Genomic DNA, 17,820 nt, shown 5'->3' with positions numbered 1-17,820 from the left:
CAGATTAGGGCTCAACACCGTTTCCTGCAGCCACGAAAGATGGACGCGCAGTACCCGGAAACAACGAATCTATTGTGGTTTATTCTCTGGTCCAAATAAAACATTTAGTTGTGGTTAACTTTATTGAATTGAAAGAGAAATACCATGTCAAAAATAGGATTAAGATTCCAATGATTCTCTGATAAACATGAGCTGTTTTCTAAAATTCAAAATACTATATGGAGCGGCAGGGTAGCCTAGTGGTTAGATCCGTTGGACTAGTAACCTGAAGGTTGCAAGTTCAAACCCCCGAGCTGTCGTTCTGCCCCTGAACAGGCAGTTAACCCACTGTTCCTAGGCTGTCATTGAAAATAAGAATGTGTTCTTAACTGACTTGCCTGGTTAAATAAATAAATATTTGGTAGGCCAAATGAGGAAACATATGCTGCATTCTAGGTGTTTTACCCAGAAATACCATGTCAAAAATAGGATTAAGATTCCATTGATTTTATTACTGCTCCTTCCATATAGTAGAAAATTATGCATTGCCTGTTTTCCTTGCAGGTGTAATTGAATGAAGCGCCGCCTACCAATGTCCTTTTTTGTTCATGGTAAATGTGTACCAGGTGGGTAAGTCATGTGAAACGTATTGCTTTACTGGTAGTTTGTGCTCCATCAGGTCTGTTTGTGGTCATCACTAGGCAACGAGAGTGTTCAGTTTACAGTACCTGCACGGCAAAGGTGTGTCTGTAAGAGGACACGGTGCTTAACCAGCAACATGTTCTAGGATCACCTGGGGCAGATTCCTTCTCCACAAAAATATTTATGGTACATTATTTAACACCAGGATTACTTCAGGTTGGCACTTTTTCAGTAAAAGATATTGATCATCTTTAGAGCTTTTTATGCCTGTTTCTGTAGACAGAATGGCCTTAGCAAGTGGACACTGGGTTGCCAAGGAAACTAAAGGTAAACCGCCAAGCCCCAGGTAAGTGTGTGTGTGTGTGTGTGTGTGTGTGTGTGTGTGTGTGTGTGTGTGCTTCTCTCATTGACCGCTCAGCTTTTCCCTGTCATCACCTCAGGTATGCCCCCAGTATTTTCTTAACTTGGCTGAACATGCCTCTCTAGAAGCAGATGGAAAAACAACATAGTTTTTTCCATGTTTAATTTCTCCATTTCCACAAATCTCCACCTTCCCAGGCACAGCCATGCGCTAGCTGTGGCTGGGAATATAGCTTTCCTGTTTGGAGGGGTGTCCACCATATCCCATGAGGTGAATCTCACTACCTTATGCTACTAATTGGTAAGCCTATCTAAAACACTGCAATGAACCTAACAATGTATTTCCCATTGTTCTGTAGGAGGAGCAGCCAGTATATTTGAATGACTTCTACATGCTCACAGGTACAGTATAATTATACTCAATGAGCTCAACCAAACACATGTAGGCTACAACTAAATACCCCTATTGACAGTCTAGTCTAGATTAATCATAATACAAGCCTTCTTAAACATGCAATATAACGTCATTTCTCAAAAATGATTACTCAGTTTCAGCCATATGTTTCTAGTTTCAGCCACTCACATCACATGGGAGGTGATGCCACAGAATGGGGTTGTACCCTCAGCAAGAGAAGGACACACACTTTGGTAATTGATATACTGTATACAGCATCTTAACAATTAGGATATCTCAATTACCATTTGAACCTCAGACCATACTAATACGGTATACTATTTGTCTACAAATCAACCATGGAGACATTCATTGAGACATCTGTTAAGTCTACTGCTTTGACATAGGTAAGATTATAGGGCATGAAGTCCCTTGGGGTGGCGGCAGGTAGCCTAGTGGTTAGAGCGTTGGGCCAGTAACCAAAAGGTTGCTAGATTGAATCCCGAGCTAACAATGCATAAATCTGTCATTCTTCCCCTGAACAAGGCATTTAACTCGCTGCTCCTAGGCTGTCATTGATAATAAGTATTTGTTCTTAACTGTCTTACCTAGTTAAACAAAGGTTAAATAACATTTAAAACATTTTACATATATACTGTAGATATATTCTCCCTGCCTCCGCAGTGTGGTTAAAGGCAAGCTCTACCTGTTTGGAGGAGTGGCCAGTCCGCAGGCTGGAGAATGTCTTCCTGGAGTCTACTGCTTTGACATAGGTAAGATTACAGGGCAGGGTGTCCCTGGGTTATTTCAGGGAAGCAGTGTAGATGATAAGAAGGAACTCAGCCTCGACTCAAAGATAACATGATTGGTTAAAACTCCAGATTCTTTGCCACTTCCAGTGTCAATGATGAAAGAGCTTAACTCCCCCAAACTAACATTGCCATAACAACAACAACTTTGAAAGAGTAGTAGCTGTAGCGTTTATTATTTTCACGACCCATGCCATGCTTAGGGTGAGATTGTGATGTTCATTACTGAGTTTGCTGTACAGTTTATTGTAACTAAAACTACACAGTTTAACACGGAGTAAAGCGTGCCCTCTGGTCTCATTTGCTATAGTGTCATTGACGTGGGAGCGGCTTGCCACAGGGGGTGTGTCTCTTAGAACCATCAGACACAGTTCCGTCTCCGTGGGAGACAACATTTATGTCTACGGTGGGCTCCTAGACGGTGTCCCCACAGATGACCTCATGGTGTTCAACACAGGTCAGTGTGGGCCAAGGTGGAGCCATGGTCACCACAGGTCAGTATGGGCCAGGGTGGAGCCATGGTCACCACAGGTCAGTATGGGCCAGGGTGGAGCCATGGTCACAACAGGTCAGTATGGGCCAGAGTTGCGCCATGGTCACCACAGGTCAGTGTGGGCCAGGGTGGAGCCATGGTCACCACAGGTCAGTATGGGCCAGGGTGGAGCCATGGTCACCACAGGTCAGTATGGGCCAGGGTGGAGCCATGGTCACAACAGGTCAGTATGGGCCAGGGTTGAGCCATGGTCACTACAGGTCAGTGTGGGCCAGGGTGGAGCCATGGTCACCACAGGTCAGTATGGGCCAGGGTGGAGCCATGGTCACCACAGGTCAGTGTGGGCCAGGGTGGAGCCATGGTCACAACAGGTCAGTATGGGCCAGGGTGGAGCCATGGTCACCACAGGTCAGTGTGGGCCAGGGTGGAGCCATGGTCACCACAGGTCAGTATGGGCCAGGGTGGAGCCATGGTCACAACAGGTCAGTATGGGCCAGGGTTGAGCCATGGTCACCACAGGTCAGTATGGGCCAGGGTTGAGCCGTGGTCACAACAGGTCAGTATGGGCCAGGGTTGAGCCATGGTCACCACAGGTCAGTGTGGGCCAGGGTTGAGCCATGGTCACCACAGGTCAGTATGGGCCAGGGTTGAGCCATGGTCACCACAGGTCAGTATGGGCCAGGGTTGAGCCATGGTCACCACAGGTCAGTATGGGCCAGGGTTGAGCCATGGTCACCACAGGTCAGTATGGGCCAGGGTTGAGCCATGGTCACTTACAAGCATAGCAAACACTTTCATCCAAATCAGTGACCCTGTTGCTGTCAGGTCGAACCCACTGATTAGGAAGTAAATGATAAATAATGCTGCCGTGGAGGTTCATTTAGGTCAGAGGAAATATTTATGCATGTAGAGTAATTCATCTCTTCAGTCTCTTTGGTTCAGAGTGTGACTACTTGTATTTCAGTCTCTCTGAACTGGACCCCAGTCAAGACCACTGGCACTCTGCCATCTGCAAGGTAATTTACACCATCGTAAACATAAGAAGCCTAACTAGTGGTCTCAAATGACAGAAATGAGCTAAAGATTCTCCTGTTGAAAGGATGCATCATTACATTTGCTGGGTTTAGCTGATATTGTACGCCAGAAGACTTGTTTGTTAGCTGTGCTGCATTCCATCACAGAGTGTGCGTGAAAGGTTGCCATGGCACAGTATGTTGACAACAGCAACCAATAGGGTAACGGACGACCTCATGTGAAACTATATCTGAATGCCATCTGTCCTCCATTGAAGCCCCCCAGTACTTGGCACGGTTCAGTCATGACCGTTCCAAGGACGGCCAACAGTCTAGTACGGGCACTCTCATCCTCATCCCAATCCAAATTCACACAGCCCTTGCCTTGCACAACAGGCTATAGACAACAAGTTTGGCTTCATTTCAGTTCTGAACTTAGTTCAGTTCAGTCCAGTTTTTTGTCAGTACGAACACTTATTTTAGTTTTGACAGATTACACTGTAGCCTAATATATCCCTTGTTGACATGCTCTGATCCTGCAGATGCAGCCTGCTACAGTATTGCCTGTGTCTGTGATGTTCTGTCTTTGTAGATACAACCACACGTTTGCTGTAGTTAGTGAGCAGGTGTTCATGTTTGGGGGATGTGCTGAGGATGGCTGCTACTACAAAGACGTTCATGTTCTCAACACGGGTAAAGAAATGCTAGTGCTCCTACAGACTTTGCATGGGCTGATATTCTTTACATTTGACACATTTTAGTAAACCCATTGTGACATCATTAGAATAGGGGAATGTTCTAATCAAACTAAAACCTCAGTAAACAACTGTGATGCAAATTTGTAATTCTGAATCATAAATGACATCAAACCACATTATTGATGTCACATTGGAATTGTCAGAATAGATGAGGTAAAGAGGTCAATCGAACTCTACCAAAACAATGGAATTTCCATGAAAACAAGTGGGGTAAAGATGCTGTGGGGGAAGATCCCGATTCTCCTCATTGCACCCATCAAAATTAGCCTACATTAGGCTATTGTTTATATGTGTATTTTATACTATGTTGAGGGAAAAATCAGAGTATAATCCTTGTATGGAGGTCAACCCCAATACATGTTCATGTCACTGTCACCAATCAACAGCATTATAGTTAAAAACGACTTTGACTACCTCTCACAATTTCGGTGTGCTAGCTATGCTACCAGTTTATACAAACAGTAGTTAGCATTTAGCAGTCACTTCTTCTAAACCGAAAAAGGGACTACTTCTAAATGTTATGCAGCGAAAACAGAAAAATATACCCAAATAGGACTTCAGTAACCACATTGTGGGCCTGTTTCAATACATCAATCATGACGGATTTGACAACTATCCACTTTGTTAGATCAGATTTGTTGTATGTGCGCCAGTCCGGCATTCCATCTTCTTTCCCTCATGGTCTGCGGTCCATTGACCTCTTTGCTGCATCTATGATGCTGAACTGAAGTGACCGCATCCTCAAACAGCCCACATAGGGTTCCAAAAGGGTTCTGTGGCTGTCCCCATAGAAGAACCCTTTTTGGATCCAGGTAGAACTCTTTTGGGTTCCATGTAGAACCCTCTGGGGAAAGGGTTCTACATGGAACCCAAAAGGGTTCTATTTGGAACCAAAAGGGTTCTACCTGGAACCAATAGGGGTTCTTCAAAGGGTTCTCCTATGGGGATAGCCAAAGAACCCTTTTTGGTTCTAGTTAGCACCTTTTTTTCTAAGAGTGTTGTGTGACTTCATAAATGACATCACTACCAGCAAACCACAGTGATGTAATGTTGTAATTCTACATTTATTGTGACATAAGTAGTGCATTATTGATGTCACAGTGCAATTATCAGAATGGGGCTCAACTTGTCTGACCTCATCCTCAGACAGCCTATTCCGACATTATGAATAAATCACCAGTAGCAAAACCACTATGATGTAATGTTGTTATTCTAAACTCATTGTGACATCAATAGTGCATTATTAATGTCACAGTGGAATGGGGCTGAAGTGAACTAAAGTGACCTGTCATTCTCAGAAACCCTGGTGTGGCAGAGGTATGGTGTGAAGGGGGAGTCGCCCCTGGCCTGTGCAGGTCAGACCCTCACAGCACATCATGACAAGGTATAAACAACACACTAAATGCCCTCTCACCACCTACCAAAAATATCAAATGATATTGATATTGCCAGGCAACAGAATGCTTGACTCAATAAATCCTTATAGGACTATGAATTTCTACTTTGGTGTTATTCATGTACTCATGCTCTTATTATTTGAATATCATTCAATTCAGGATATTTACTTGTTTGGTGGAAAATGCACCAGTCAGGATGGAACAGTCACATCAACAAATGAAATTCATAAATTAAGCATTGGTAAGTCAAACAGCATCATCACGGTTTCCACTATATTAGCATGGGCATTTGAATACTGCATGTATGCTGCCCTCGTGTGGAAAAAGTCCTTGCACAAAAATCCATCCCTCGTTCCTTCAAGCAATTATTATTTGTTTTCAGTGGTTTGAATAAAGATCCCAGGTTTACAGATAAAGGCCTAGTAGCTGGCATGTAATGACATTTCCCCTCTTCCCTGTCTCCCTCCCTCCCTCAACTTGTCTCCCTCCCTGGTCCCTCTCCCTCCCCCCCTCAACTTGTCTCCCTCCCTGGTCCCTCTCCCTCCCTCCCTCTTCCCTGTCTCCCTCACTCCCTCAACTTGTCTCCCTCCCTGGTCCCTCTCCCTCCCTCCCTCCCTCTCCCCTGTCTCCCTCCCTCCCTCAACTTGTCTCCCTCCCTGGTCCCTCTCCCTCCCTCCCTCTTCCCTGTCTCCCTCCCTCCCTCAACTTGTCTCCCTCCCTGGTCCCTCTCCCTCCCTCCCTCTTCCCTGTCTCCCTGCCTCCCTCAACTTGTCTCCCCCCCTGGTCCCTCTCCCTCCCTCCCTCTTCCCTGTCTCCCTCCCTCAACTTGTCTCCCTCCCTGGTCCCTCTCCCTCCCTCCCCCCTCCATCTCCACCGCTCCAGCTAAGATGAAATGGAAGGTGCCTCTCTATGTGGGGATTCCTCCGGCCCGCCGTCATGAACATACAGCCTTCATCCTTCACAGCCATGTGTGTGTGCGTGTGTGTGATCTGTCTACCTCTTCCTCTATTTCTCTCTCTTAATGACCTGGTGTTCGTATTATGCAGATATATGTATTTGGTGGCAAAAATGAAGAACAAGAATTCAATGACCTGAAGGTGATGAAATTGATTAACCCATCCGAAAGACAGCCAGGTAACACAGCCTAGATCAATTTCAAAGATTTCCAATACTTGGGTAGTTTTTTGCCATTCCGTTGCACTTTTACATCTTTCTTCAACCTTTATTCGTGTGTCTCTGGTAGTTTGATGTAATTTGATAAGCCGGTTCTGCACTTCCTTTCTGTTCTCCTAATAGTGATGAAGGAGATTCTCTCTGAGTTTGGGCTTCAGGGAGTCAGCCATGGGTTAGTATTTTGTTATGTCAGCTATCCTATTCAAACTACAATTAACATTTTGCTCTCTTTTGCAGACTTATTTTTAAGGTTTGGCTGTGTTATTTTATGTTAACCTACAGATGTAGAATCTGAACCAGTCTCCTACAGCAGAAAAATAGTCCTGCAGCAAATTGTTGTGGATTTTAATGAATTTACATTTTTGTAGTTGTTGATATATTTGTCATAAGGGAAAATCAAGTCTGGAATTTTTGTGGAAATTACAACATGTAGAAGCCTTTTTAAACCCCAAATACACTACAAGTTTGACATTTCCTGCTTTTGAGGAAAGTAATTTTTCAACAGGATGATCAAGTTAAGATCCTACACCTACACAGTTACAGTTATTCAAATTAGGTTTCAGGTTTCACAAAGCTTTTTCGCTCTCATTTGATCAGCTTCGTGCCGACAAAGGTCCCCAATGTCAAGTATGAGCTGAGTGAGTCTCCATCTCTTTTTTCTGTGAGGACGGATGCAGCTGCCTCAGCACAGGTGGGTCACATGAAAAGCAGTGAACTGTTCATCAAACTGCATAGAGGCATTGTTACTGTATGATGTAGTAACTTAGTAAAACATTTTAAAGCAGTCAATCAATCAATCAATCAAATGTATTTTTAAAACCGTTCTTACGTCAGCAGTTGTCAGGCAGTTCTATACAGAGACCCAGCCTAAAACCTTAAAGAGCAAGCAATGCACATTGCAAGCAGATGCAGAAGTGCAATGATTAGGAAAAACTCCCTAGAAAGGCAGGAACCTTGGTAGAAACCTAGAGAGGAATCAGGATCCGAGGGGTGGCCAGTCCTTTTCTAGCTGTGCCGGATAGAGATTATAAGAGTACATGGCCCGGTCGTTCTTCAAGACGTTCAACCTTTTGTAGATGACCAGCTGGGTTAAATAAACACCACAGTGGTTATAGAGGGTGCAGCAGTTCAACACCTCAGGAGTAAATGTCAGTTGTCTTTTCATAGCTGAGCATTCAGAGGTGGAAACAGAAGGTCCGAAAAATAATTAGAGAGAGAAAGGGTTGAAACAGCAGGTCCGGCACAAAGTAGCATGTACGGAGAAACAGGTCAGAGTACCATAGCCTCAGGCATGAACAGCGGAACTGGATCGGTAGCATGGCTGGGTGGAGTGGGGACAGGGACAGGCATGAGTAGTTAGGCCAGGTAGTCCTGAGAGAGAGGGAGAGAGAAGTCAAACTTTCCTTAAGAAAAGCCCACCTTGTAAGACATGCTATTATATCCAGGTAGTAGCAACTTGCTCACATACTGTTTCTATAACAACTTGTAGTCTTTATGTTTATCATGCTGATGTTACATCATTAGGTTACAGCCCAAAGAGACTTCAGTGCCGTCCGAGATGAGGCGATGGATATGATCCATAAAGCTTTCTCCATGCTTGATGGAGAGTTTCAGAAGCTTGACAGGTATTATGTTTTCAATCTAGGTCCAAAGTTTGACAAACAGATCACCTTTGACAAACAGGTCAAACATTTTCCTGACTAATAAACTCTTCATTAATTGACTGAGTGACTGACAAACCGATTCATTCATGCATGCATTCATTCATTCATTCATTCATCCATTCAATAAGTTATTCATTACTGTAGAGAAAGGTCAGAGCTTGCTCAGTCTGCAGCTGCTCTTCAGTACAAGAGAGAATCTCACCAAGCCCACCATCAGCAACAGGAGGAGGTAAAGGCTCACTCAAAGTTCAAGATTATCATTCACTCACTCATTCACTAAATATGTAGCTTTCCAATAGTTCCCCTTTTTGTGTGGTTGAATAATTTATATTCTATGAAATAATGGTTTTCCAGGAAGAATGATGGAAGCTTTGTTTGTGGTTTTGGTGTTGCAGGAACTACAGGAAATGCTTGAGCGACACAGAGCCCAGAATGAGACCTGGCTACGTGCACGGGCAGAGGAGAATGACAAGGAAAGGAAGGGGCTGTGTAAACTCAGGGTGTGTAGTGGTTACTAACCACACACACACACACACACGCACACACACAAACACACAAACAGTAGCACAAACATAAACATGCATGCAGTTCCAGGTGTAGAATTAGAAGTGTATTCCTGAAGTGTAGGAGATTACATGTGAAGTTGTATTCAGTTCAGTTTTATTTCTAGTGGGTGATCACATGACATTATGGGTTTTTGAGGAGTGTATGACAGTTGTACCTTTCAGCACTAGGCTACCAGAAAACCCCTCATCTGTTCAGAAAAGGTAGCCGTCCACCTATGAATACGACAATGTGCTTTTTCTGAAGTGTACGCTCAATGTCCTGCTGAAAGCCAGGTATAGGGCATCTTTTTTCCATAGAATTAGGTATTAGAATACTAGAACTGAGATGAACCTTCTTATGATGGTCCAAGGGTCAGTCATGTTTGTCAGGGAGTTGGTCCACCATGGTTAGCCAGTGCTCTAAAAAGATATTGTGTAAAACAGTAAATGTGAAGAATTTATCTGCACAGTGCCTTCAGAAAGTATTCACACCCTTTGACTTTTTCCACATTTTGTTGTGTTACAGACTGAATTTAATATGTATTCAAATTAGATTTTGTGTCACTGACCTACACACAATACCCCATAATGTCAAAGTAGAATTACATTTTAAGATTTTTTTAAACACATTCATTAAAAAGGAAAAGCTGAAATGTATTGAGTCAATAAGTATTCAACCCCTTTGTAATGGCAAGCCTAAATAAGTTCAGGAGTAAAAAGCTGTATAATACGCTGCATGGACTCTGTTTAACATGCTTTTTGAATGACTACCTCATCTTTGTACCCCACATATCTGTAAGGTTCCTTTAGTCGAGCAGTGAATTTGAAACACAGATTCAACCACAAAGCCAAGGGAGGTTTTCCAATGCCTCGCAAAGAAGGGCACTTATTGGTAGATGGGTAAAACAAAAAAAGACATTGAATAGCATGGTGAAGTTATTAATTACACTTTGTCTGGTGTATGAATACACCCAGACACCACAAAGATACAGGCGTCCTTCCTAACTCAGTTGCCGTAAAGGGATTTCACCGTGAGGCCAATGGTGACTTTAAAACAGTTGCAGAGTTTAATGGCTGTGATAGGAGGAAACTGAGGATGGATCAACAACATTGTAGTTACTCCACAATACTAACCTAAATGACAGACTGAAAAGAAAGAAGCCTGTGTAATAAGGCACTAAAGTAAAATTGCTAAATATTGGCAAAGAAATTAACTTTATGTCCTGAATACAAAGCGTTATGTTTGGCGCAAATCCAATACAACATCACTGAGTACCACTCTTCATATTTTCAAGCATGGTGGGGGCTGCATCATGTTATAAGTATGCTTGTCATCGGCAAGGACTGGGGAGTTTTGGGGGAGATAAATAAAAATGGAATAGAGCTAAGCACAGGCAAAATCCAAGAGGAAAACCTGGTTCAGTTTTCTTTCCGACAGACACTGAGAGAGACAAATTTACCTTTCAGCAGGACAATAACTGTCAAAACTTCTCCCGAAGTCGTTTCCTCTCCTTGTTTGGGCGGTGTTCGGCGGTCGACGTCACCGGTCTTCTAGCCATAGCCAATCCATTTTTCATTTTCCATTTGTTTTGTCTTGTTTTCCCACACACCTGATTTTCATTTCCTCATTACGTGTTGTGTATTTAACCCTCTGTTCTCCCCATGTCTTTGTGTGGTATTGTTTGTTTGTAAGTGCTTGTGCACATGTTGACTGGTGCGCGTCGGGTTTTGTACCCAAGTTTTTATTTTCTTGATGATGTTGGTTTTGGTATTAAACTGCTTCGGCTATTACCTACAGTGCCTTGCGAAAGTATTCGGCCCCCTTGAACTTTGTGACCTTTTGCCACATTTCAGGCTTCAAACATAAAGATATAAAACACAATCATGAAGTGGAACGACATTTATTGGATATTTCAAACCTTTTTAACAAATCAAAAACTGAAAAATTGGGCGTGCAAAATTATTCAGCCCCTTTACTTTCAGTGCAGCAAACTCTCTCCAGAAGTTCAGTGAGGATCTCTGAATGATCCAATGTTGACCTAAATGACTAATGATGATAAATACAATCCACCTGTGTGTAATCAAGTCTCCGTATAAATGCACCTGCACTGTGATAGTCTCAGAGGTCCGTTAAAAGCGCAGAGAGCATCATGAAGAACAAGGAACACACCAGGCAGGTCCGAGATACTGTTGTGAAGAAGTTTAAAGCCGGATTTGGATACAAAAAGATTTCCCAAGCTTTAAACATCCCAAGGAGCACTGTGCAAGCGATAATATTGAAATGGAAGGAGTATCAGACCACTGCAAATCTACCAAGACCTGGCCGTCCCTCTAAACTTTCAGCTCATACAAGGAGAAGACTGATCAGAGATGCAGCCAAGAGGCCCATGATCACTCTGGATGAACTGCAGAGATCTACAGCTGAGGTGGGAGACTCTGTCCATAGGACAACAATCAGTCGTATATTGCACAAATCTGGCCTTTATGGAAGAGTGGCAAGAAGAAAGCCATTTCTTAAAGATATCCATAAAAAGTGTCGTTTAAAGTTTGCCACAAGCCACCTGGGAGACACACCAAACATGTGGAAGAAGGTGCTCTGGTCAGATGAAACCAAAATTGAACTTTTTGGCAACAATGCAAAACGTTATGTTTGGCGTAAAAGCAACACAGCTCATCACCCTGAACACACCATGCCCACTGTCAAACATGGTGGTGGCAGCATCATGGTTTGGGCCTGCTTTTCTTCAGCAGGGACAGGGAAGATGGTTAAAATTGATGGGAAGATGGATGGAGCCAAATACAGGACCATTCTGGAAGAAAACCTGATGGAGTCTGCAAAAGACCTGAGACTGGGACGGAGATTTGTCTTCCAACAAGACAATGATCCAAAACATAAAGCAAAATCTACAATGGAATGGTTTAAAAATAAACATATCCAGGTGTTAGAATGGCCAAGTCAAAGTCCAGACCTGAATCCAATCGAGAATCTGTGGAAAGAACTGAAAACTGCTGTTCACAAATGCTCTCCATCCAACCTCACTGAGTTCTAGCTGTTTTGCAAGGAGGAATGGGAAAAAAATTCAGTCTCTCGATGTGTAAAACTGATAGAGACATACCCCAAGCGACTTACAGCTGTAATCGCAGCAAAAGGTGGCGCTAAAAAGTAAAAAAATACAGTTTATATCTTTATGTTTGAAGCCTGAAATGTGGCAAAAGGTCGCAAAGTTCAAGAGGGCCGAATACTTTCGCAAGGCACTGTAGTTCTGCTCTCCTGCGTCTGAGTTCCCTGCCACCAGTTACAGAATACCACACCCGAATATGGATTCAGCAGGAGCAGGTGCCACTGATATGGAGATCGAGGAGCGCATCCAGGAACACACAGCGATGCTCCACAATCTCGGCGCCGCCATGGACTGCGTCATCCAAGCTATGGACCGCTGGGAGAGACGGAAAGTTCCTCCAGCACCTACACCAGCACAACAGGGGCCTTCACTACTCACTCCCCGTGCACCCGGTTCCAGTGGGATTCGCCTCACCCTCCCCGGGGAGTACAATGGGACGGCTGCCCGCTGCCAGGGTTTCCTGTTGAAAGTTGGAGTTATACCAGGCAACCATCCACCATCCACCATCTCACGGCTCCTTCGGGCCATGAGACTCCCACCACGGTAAAGGAGCTGCAGCGGTTTCAAGGGTTTGCCTATTACTACCAGAGGTTTATCCAAGGTTTTGGTCAGGTAGCCCATTACCTCACTGCTGAAAGGGGGACCGGTATGTTGGCAGTGGTCGGCTGAGGCGGACAGGGCCTTTGGTCACCTGAGGGCTCTGTTTACCTCGGCTCCCATGCTGGCCCATCCGGATCCCTCTTTGGCATTCATTGTGGAGGTGGACGCATCCAAGGCTGGGATAGGAGCCATGCTCTCTCAGCGCTCGGGTACGCCACCGAAGCTCCGCCCCTGAAATTCTTCTCGAGGAAGCTCAGCCCGGCGGAGGGAAACTATGACTTGGGGGACCGGGAGTTGTTGGCTGTCGTCAAGGCTTTGAAGGCGTGGAGATATTGGCTTGAGGGGGCTAAACACCCTTTTCTCATCTGGACTGACCACCGGATTCTGGAGTACATCCGGGCGGTGAGGTGACTGAACCCTCGCCAGGCAAGGTGGGCCATGTTTTTCACCCGTTTTGTTTTCACCCTTTCTTACAGACCAGATTCCCAGAACGTGAAGGCAGACGCACTGTCCCGGCTGTATGACACAGAGTAGCGGCCCATGGATCCCACCCCCATACTCCCGGCCTCCTGCCTGGTGGTGCCGGTAGTGTGGGAGCTGGACGCAGACATTGAGCAGGTGTTGTGTGCAGAGCCCGCTCCCCTCCAGTGTCCCGCTGGGCGTCTGTACGTTCCATCTACTGTTCGTGACCGGCTGATCTATTGAGCCCACACATCAGCCTCCTCTGGTCATCCAGGCATCGGTCGGACGGTTAGCTGTCTGAATGGGAAGTACTAGTGGCCCAATTTGGCTAAGGACGTGAGGGTTTATGTTTCCTCCTGCTCGGTGTGCGCCCAGTGTAAGGCTCCTAGGCACCTGCCCAGAGGTAAGCTACACCCCTTACCCTTTCCACAGCGGCCATGGTCACACCTGTCGATCGATTTCCTGACCGATCTCCCCTCATCACAGGGAAAAACCACAATCCTGGTTGTTGTGGATCGTTTCTCTAAGTCCTGCCATCTCCTCCTGCTGCCTGGTCTCCCTATGGCCCTACAGACTGTGGAGGCCTTGTTTACACACATCTTCTGGCACTACGGGGTGCCTGAGGACATAATGTCTGATCGGGGTCCCTAGTTCACTTCGAGGGTCTGGAGGGCGTTCATGGAACGTCTGTGGGTCTCGATCAGCCTTACCTCGGGTTTTCACCCCGAGAGTAACAGGCAGGTGGAGAGAGTAAACCAGGATGTGGGTAGGTTTCTGAGGTCTTATTGCCAGGACCGGCCGGGAGAGTGGGCAGCGTTCGTTCCCTGGGCCGAGATGGCCCAGAACTCGCTCCGTCACTCCTCTACTAACCTCTCCCCCTTCCAGTCCGTACTGGGGTATCAGCCGGTTCTGGCTCCTTGGCATCAGAGTCAGACCGAGGCTCCTGCGGTGGACAACTGGTTCCGGCACACGGAGGAAACATGGGACGCTGCCCATGTTCACCTTCAGTGTGCCGTGCTGCTCCAGAAAGCCAGTGTAGACCATCACCGCAGACCGGGTTTGGCTCTCGACCCGAAACCTGCCCTTCCGCCTGCCCTGCCGGAAGCTGGGTCCGTGGTTTGTGGGGCCATTTAAAGTCATGAGGAGACTGAACGAGGTGAATTACAGGTTACATCTCCCCCCCGATTACCGTATTAACCCCTCGTTCCAGGAGTCTGAGGTGCGGGAGGTTCCTTCGCCCCCTCTGGACATCGAGGGGCCCCGGCGTACTCCGTTTGGGGCCAACAGTACCTTGTGGATTGGGAGGGGTATGGTCCGGAGGAGAGATGCTGGGTTCCGGTGGAGGACGTGTTGGTCCCGTCAATGCTGCAGGAGTTCCACTGTCATCCGTCCGGATCGCCCTGCGCCTTGCCCTTCGGGTCGTCCCCGAGGCCGGTGTCGGCGCGCTGCTGGTGCCACGCGTCAAGGGGCAGGGGTACTGTCACGACTTCTACCGAAGTCGGTTCCTCTCCTTGTTCGGGCGGTGTTCGGTGGTCGACGTCACCGGCCTTCTAGCCATCGCCGATCCATTTTTCATTTTCCATTTGTTTTGTCTTGTTTTCCCACTCACCTGGTTTTAATTTCCTCATTACGTGTTGTGTATTTAACCCTCTGTTCCCCCCATGTCTTTGTGTGGTATTGTTTGTTTGTAAGTGGTGCACTTCGGGTTTTGTACCCAAGTTGTTATTTTCTTGATGCCTTTGGTTTTCACTGCCAAATGTGATTAGAACATGTATTGACTCAGTGGGTTGAATACTTATGTAATCAAGATATATGTTTTACTTTTCATACATTTTTACAAAATGTAGAATTTTTCTTCCACTTTGAATTTACAGAGTATTTTGTGTAGATGGTTAACAAAAAAACAACAAATCAATTTTAATTCCACCTTGTAACACCAACAAAATGTGGGAAAGAAACAATGTCTATGGATGTGGAAATCAAGACCGTTCCGAACGGCACCAAAAATGATATGTCCATGTAGTCTACCATGTCGGCCTGCATTGGAATTTTATGAATGCCCATCCATGTGGTAGGCCCACTGTTTGTAAAATAGGCAGTTGCATTGGCTTTACTTGTCCTGATGTCTTTGACTAATCAATATGGCTATTCAAGCTCTGAATATCAACTAGCCAACTTTATCAGAAGTTATCGTGAGCCTATTTGAAATGTTTTTTTAATAGCTAGGATCAGCTTGTACATTTTTTTATGGATACAAACTTGAAACCACTGATTATAATAATGGGATGAAACTCCTGGACAACAGCTGTGATTGTCCATTCCATATTGTCCATTTTACTTTGACCTGTACCGTTTTTAGGATATGTTGTTTATTAACATGACAGCACATTTTTTATTTGATTGATCGCCATTTTGGTTAGGCTATTTGCAGTGGTGTAAAAATACTTTAAAGTACTACTTAAGTCGTTTTTGGGGGTATCTGTACTTTACTTACATTTTTACTTCACTACATTACTAAAGAAAATAATGTACTTTTTACTCCCTACATTTTCCCTGACACCCAAAAGTAGTTGTTACATTTTGACAGGAAATTGGTCCAATTCACACACTTATCAAGAGAACATCCCTGTTCATCCCTACTGCCTCTAATCTGGCGGACTCACTAAACACAAATGCTTCATTTGTAAATTGTCTTGAGTGTTGGAGTGTACCACTGGCTATCCGCCAATAAATAGAACAAATACAATTGTACCATCTGTCTGCTTAATATAATCAATTTGAAATGGTTTATAGTTTTACTTTTACTTGTGATACTTAAGTACATTTTAGCAATTCCATTTACTTTTGATACTTAAGTATATTTAAAACCAAATACTTTTAGACTTTTACTTATCTTTACTTTTACTCAAGTATGACATTGAGTACCTTTTCCACCACTGACTATTTGATTGGAGAAACCTGCATCATGATGTAAAGTGTCTCTCTCATTACATTGTCATACATTTTATCTCCAGCCTATGCTACAGAAAATGCCACATATTATTTCTACCATATCCTATATCTGCTACATGATTTATGTTAGATAATTTTTTTGGACGGAACGTTGGTGGATCGCTGCGTGCTGGGAATGGACAGGATATATATGTTGCTGTCCCTGCCTTTGACAAAGTGGGCACTGGTGATTACAGGGTGGCATCAGTGCTCACCTAAAAAGCTAATATGCCACTGGTTGAGAAAATTGCTAATTATTTTTGGGCAGAAATATTTTAGGTTTCATGTGTTATTGGATGTGCGTCTTGGACAGTTTAGCTCCGAAAATGCCGTCCTCGTCAATCTGCCGCCATACGCGGCCGATCCTTCCTAATGTGAGGGTCTAGTAATTTAATAGGATCTTTATGCCTTTTTCATACATTTTCCCTCTCTCTTCCAAGGAGGAGATTGTGCACGAGCAGGGGAGACTGGAAGAGGAGCAGGGAAACATCCAGAAACGCAGCGAACATCTCCTATCCATCATGCAACAGTTTAAAGGCATGTAAAGACACGTAACCATGGCAACCAACTTGGACGTGCGGAGTTTGTGGGTGTGGTTTACTTTCCAAGGATGACCAACTCAAAAGCGTCTGTAAAAAGGAAATGTGACATTCATTTGTGTTTTTCCACTGGTGGGTGTGTTTGAATAGTTAGCATTTTGTGCATAGCTAAGATTAACTTTTGTTGTCTTTTGCCAGATAGTCATAATATCTTTAGCGAGACAGGGGGATAATTTTGACACTGTCAAAAGAAAAAACACCACTCAAGGCATTTGTTTAAACCTCAGGAATGGTTGCTAAAAAATTCCTAGGACATATCAAAATTGGTAATGATAGGTCTAAGCAAAATGTTGTAAAGGAGAATAATTAACTGAGTTGTAGATTGATGTAGCCTAATCATGTTCATAAAAATGTTGGATTATATCTTGTCAAATCTGCATAAAACAACTTTCTGTTCCCTCATCTTTCAAATAATCCTACACTGAAGGCTTACACTTTTATGAACATACTTTAAAAGAACTGACGGAATGTTATATTCTAAATGTGGGCAAACCAGATATTTTCTTAGGCAAACCCTGTATGGGAATAGATAACTCACAAATTAAACCAAAAAAATATTAGAAAAAAATGCTTTGCATAAGAATTGGTTGTCAATTAAATAATTTACTCAAAGAGCTTTTCTCTTGTCCTCCAATTGTTACCAGCCCTGTCGCAGCATAGAGATCCTATTAAATGAATAAAGTATTATAATTCTTAATTCTGTGTCGCAGTCAAACAAATGCGCAGGCGCAGAGCTGTCGGTTCGGGAAAAGCAAAATGACTCACTATTTTGCAGGAAGACAGAATTTATTGCACCAATTATGTATCGTGCTGTAACAC

General features: G+C 44.3%; 1 protein-coding gene across 1 annotated transcript; it reads left to right on the top strand.

Moving 5' to 3' along the window:
• The first annotated feature begins 905 nt into the window (after positions 1-905).
• Positions 906-17,695, top strand: LOC139421828 (rab9 effector protein with kelch motifs). Its single transcript, XM_071172948.1, has 18 exons — positions 906-967; positions 1,180-1,252; positions 1,341-1,383; positions 1,551-1,629; positions 2,060-2,148; positions 2,495-2,641; positions 3,642-3,693; positions 4,283-4,383; positions 5,747-5,832; positions 6,005-6,086; positions 6,728-6,813; positions 6,892-6,979; positions 7,142-7,190; positions 7,616-7,709; positions 8,543-8,643; positions 8,827-8,911; positions 9,078-9,182; positions 16,843-17,695. The coding sequence occupies exons 1-18, from the start codon at positions 906-908 to the stop codon at positions 16,945-16,947; spliced, it is 1,527 nt and encodes a 508-aa protein (XP_071029049.1). The 3' UTR covers positions 16,948-17,695.
• Positions 17,696-17,820: the final 125 nt, after the last annotated feature.

Source organism: Oncorhynchus clarkii, chromosome 12 (assembly GCF_045791955.1).
Source record: "Oncorhynchus clarkii lewisi isolate Uvic-CL-2024 chromosome 12, UVic_Ocla_1.0, whole genome shotgun sequence".
NCBI classification, from domain to species: domain Eukaryota; kingdom Metazoa; phylum Chordata; class Actinopteri; order Salmoniformes; family Salmonidae; genus Oncorhynchus; species Oncorhynchus clarkii.
This window is presented reverse-complemented; position numbering and strand designations above follow the sequence as displayed.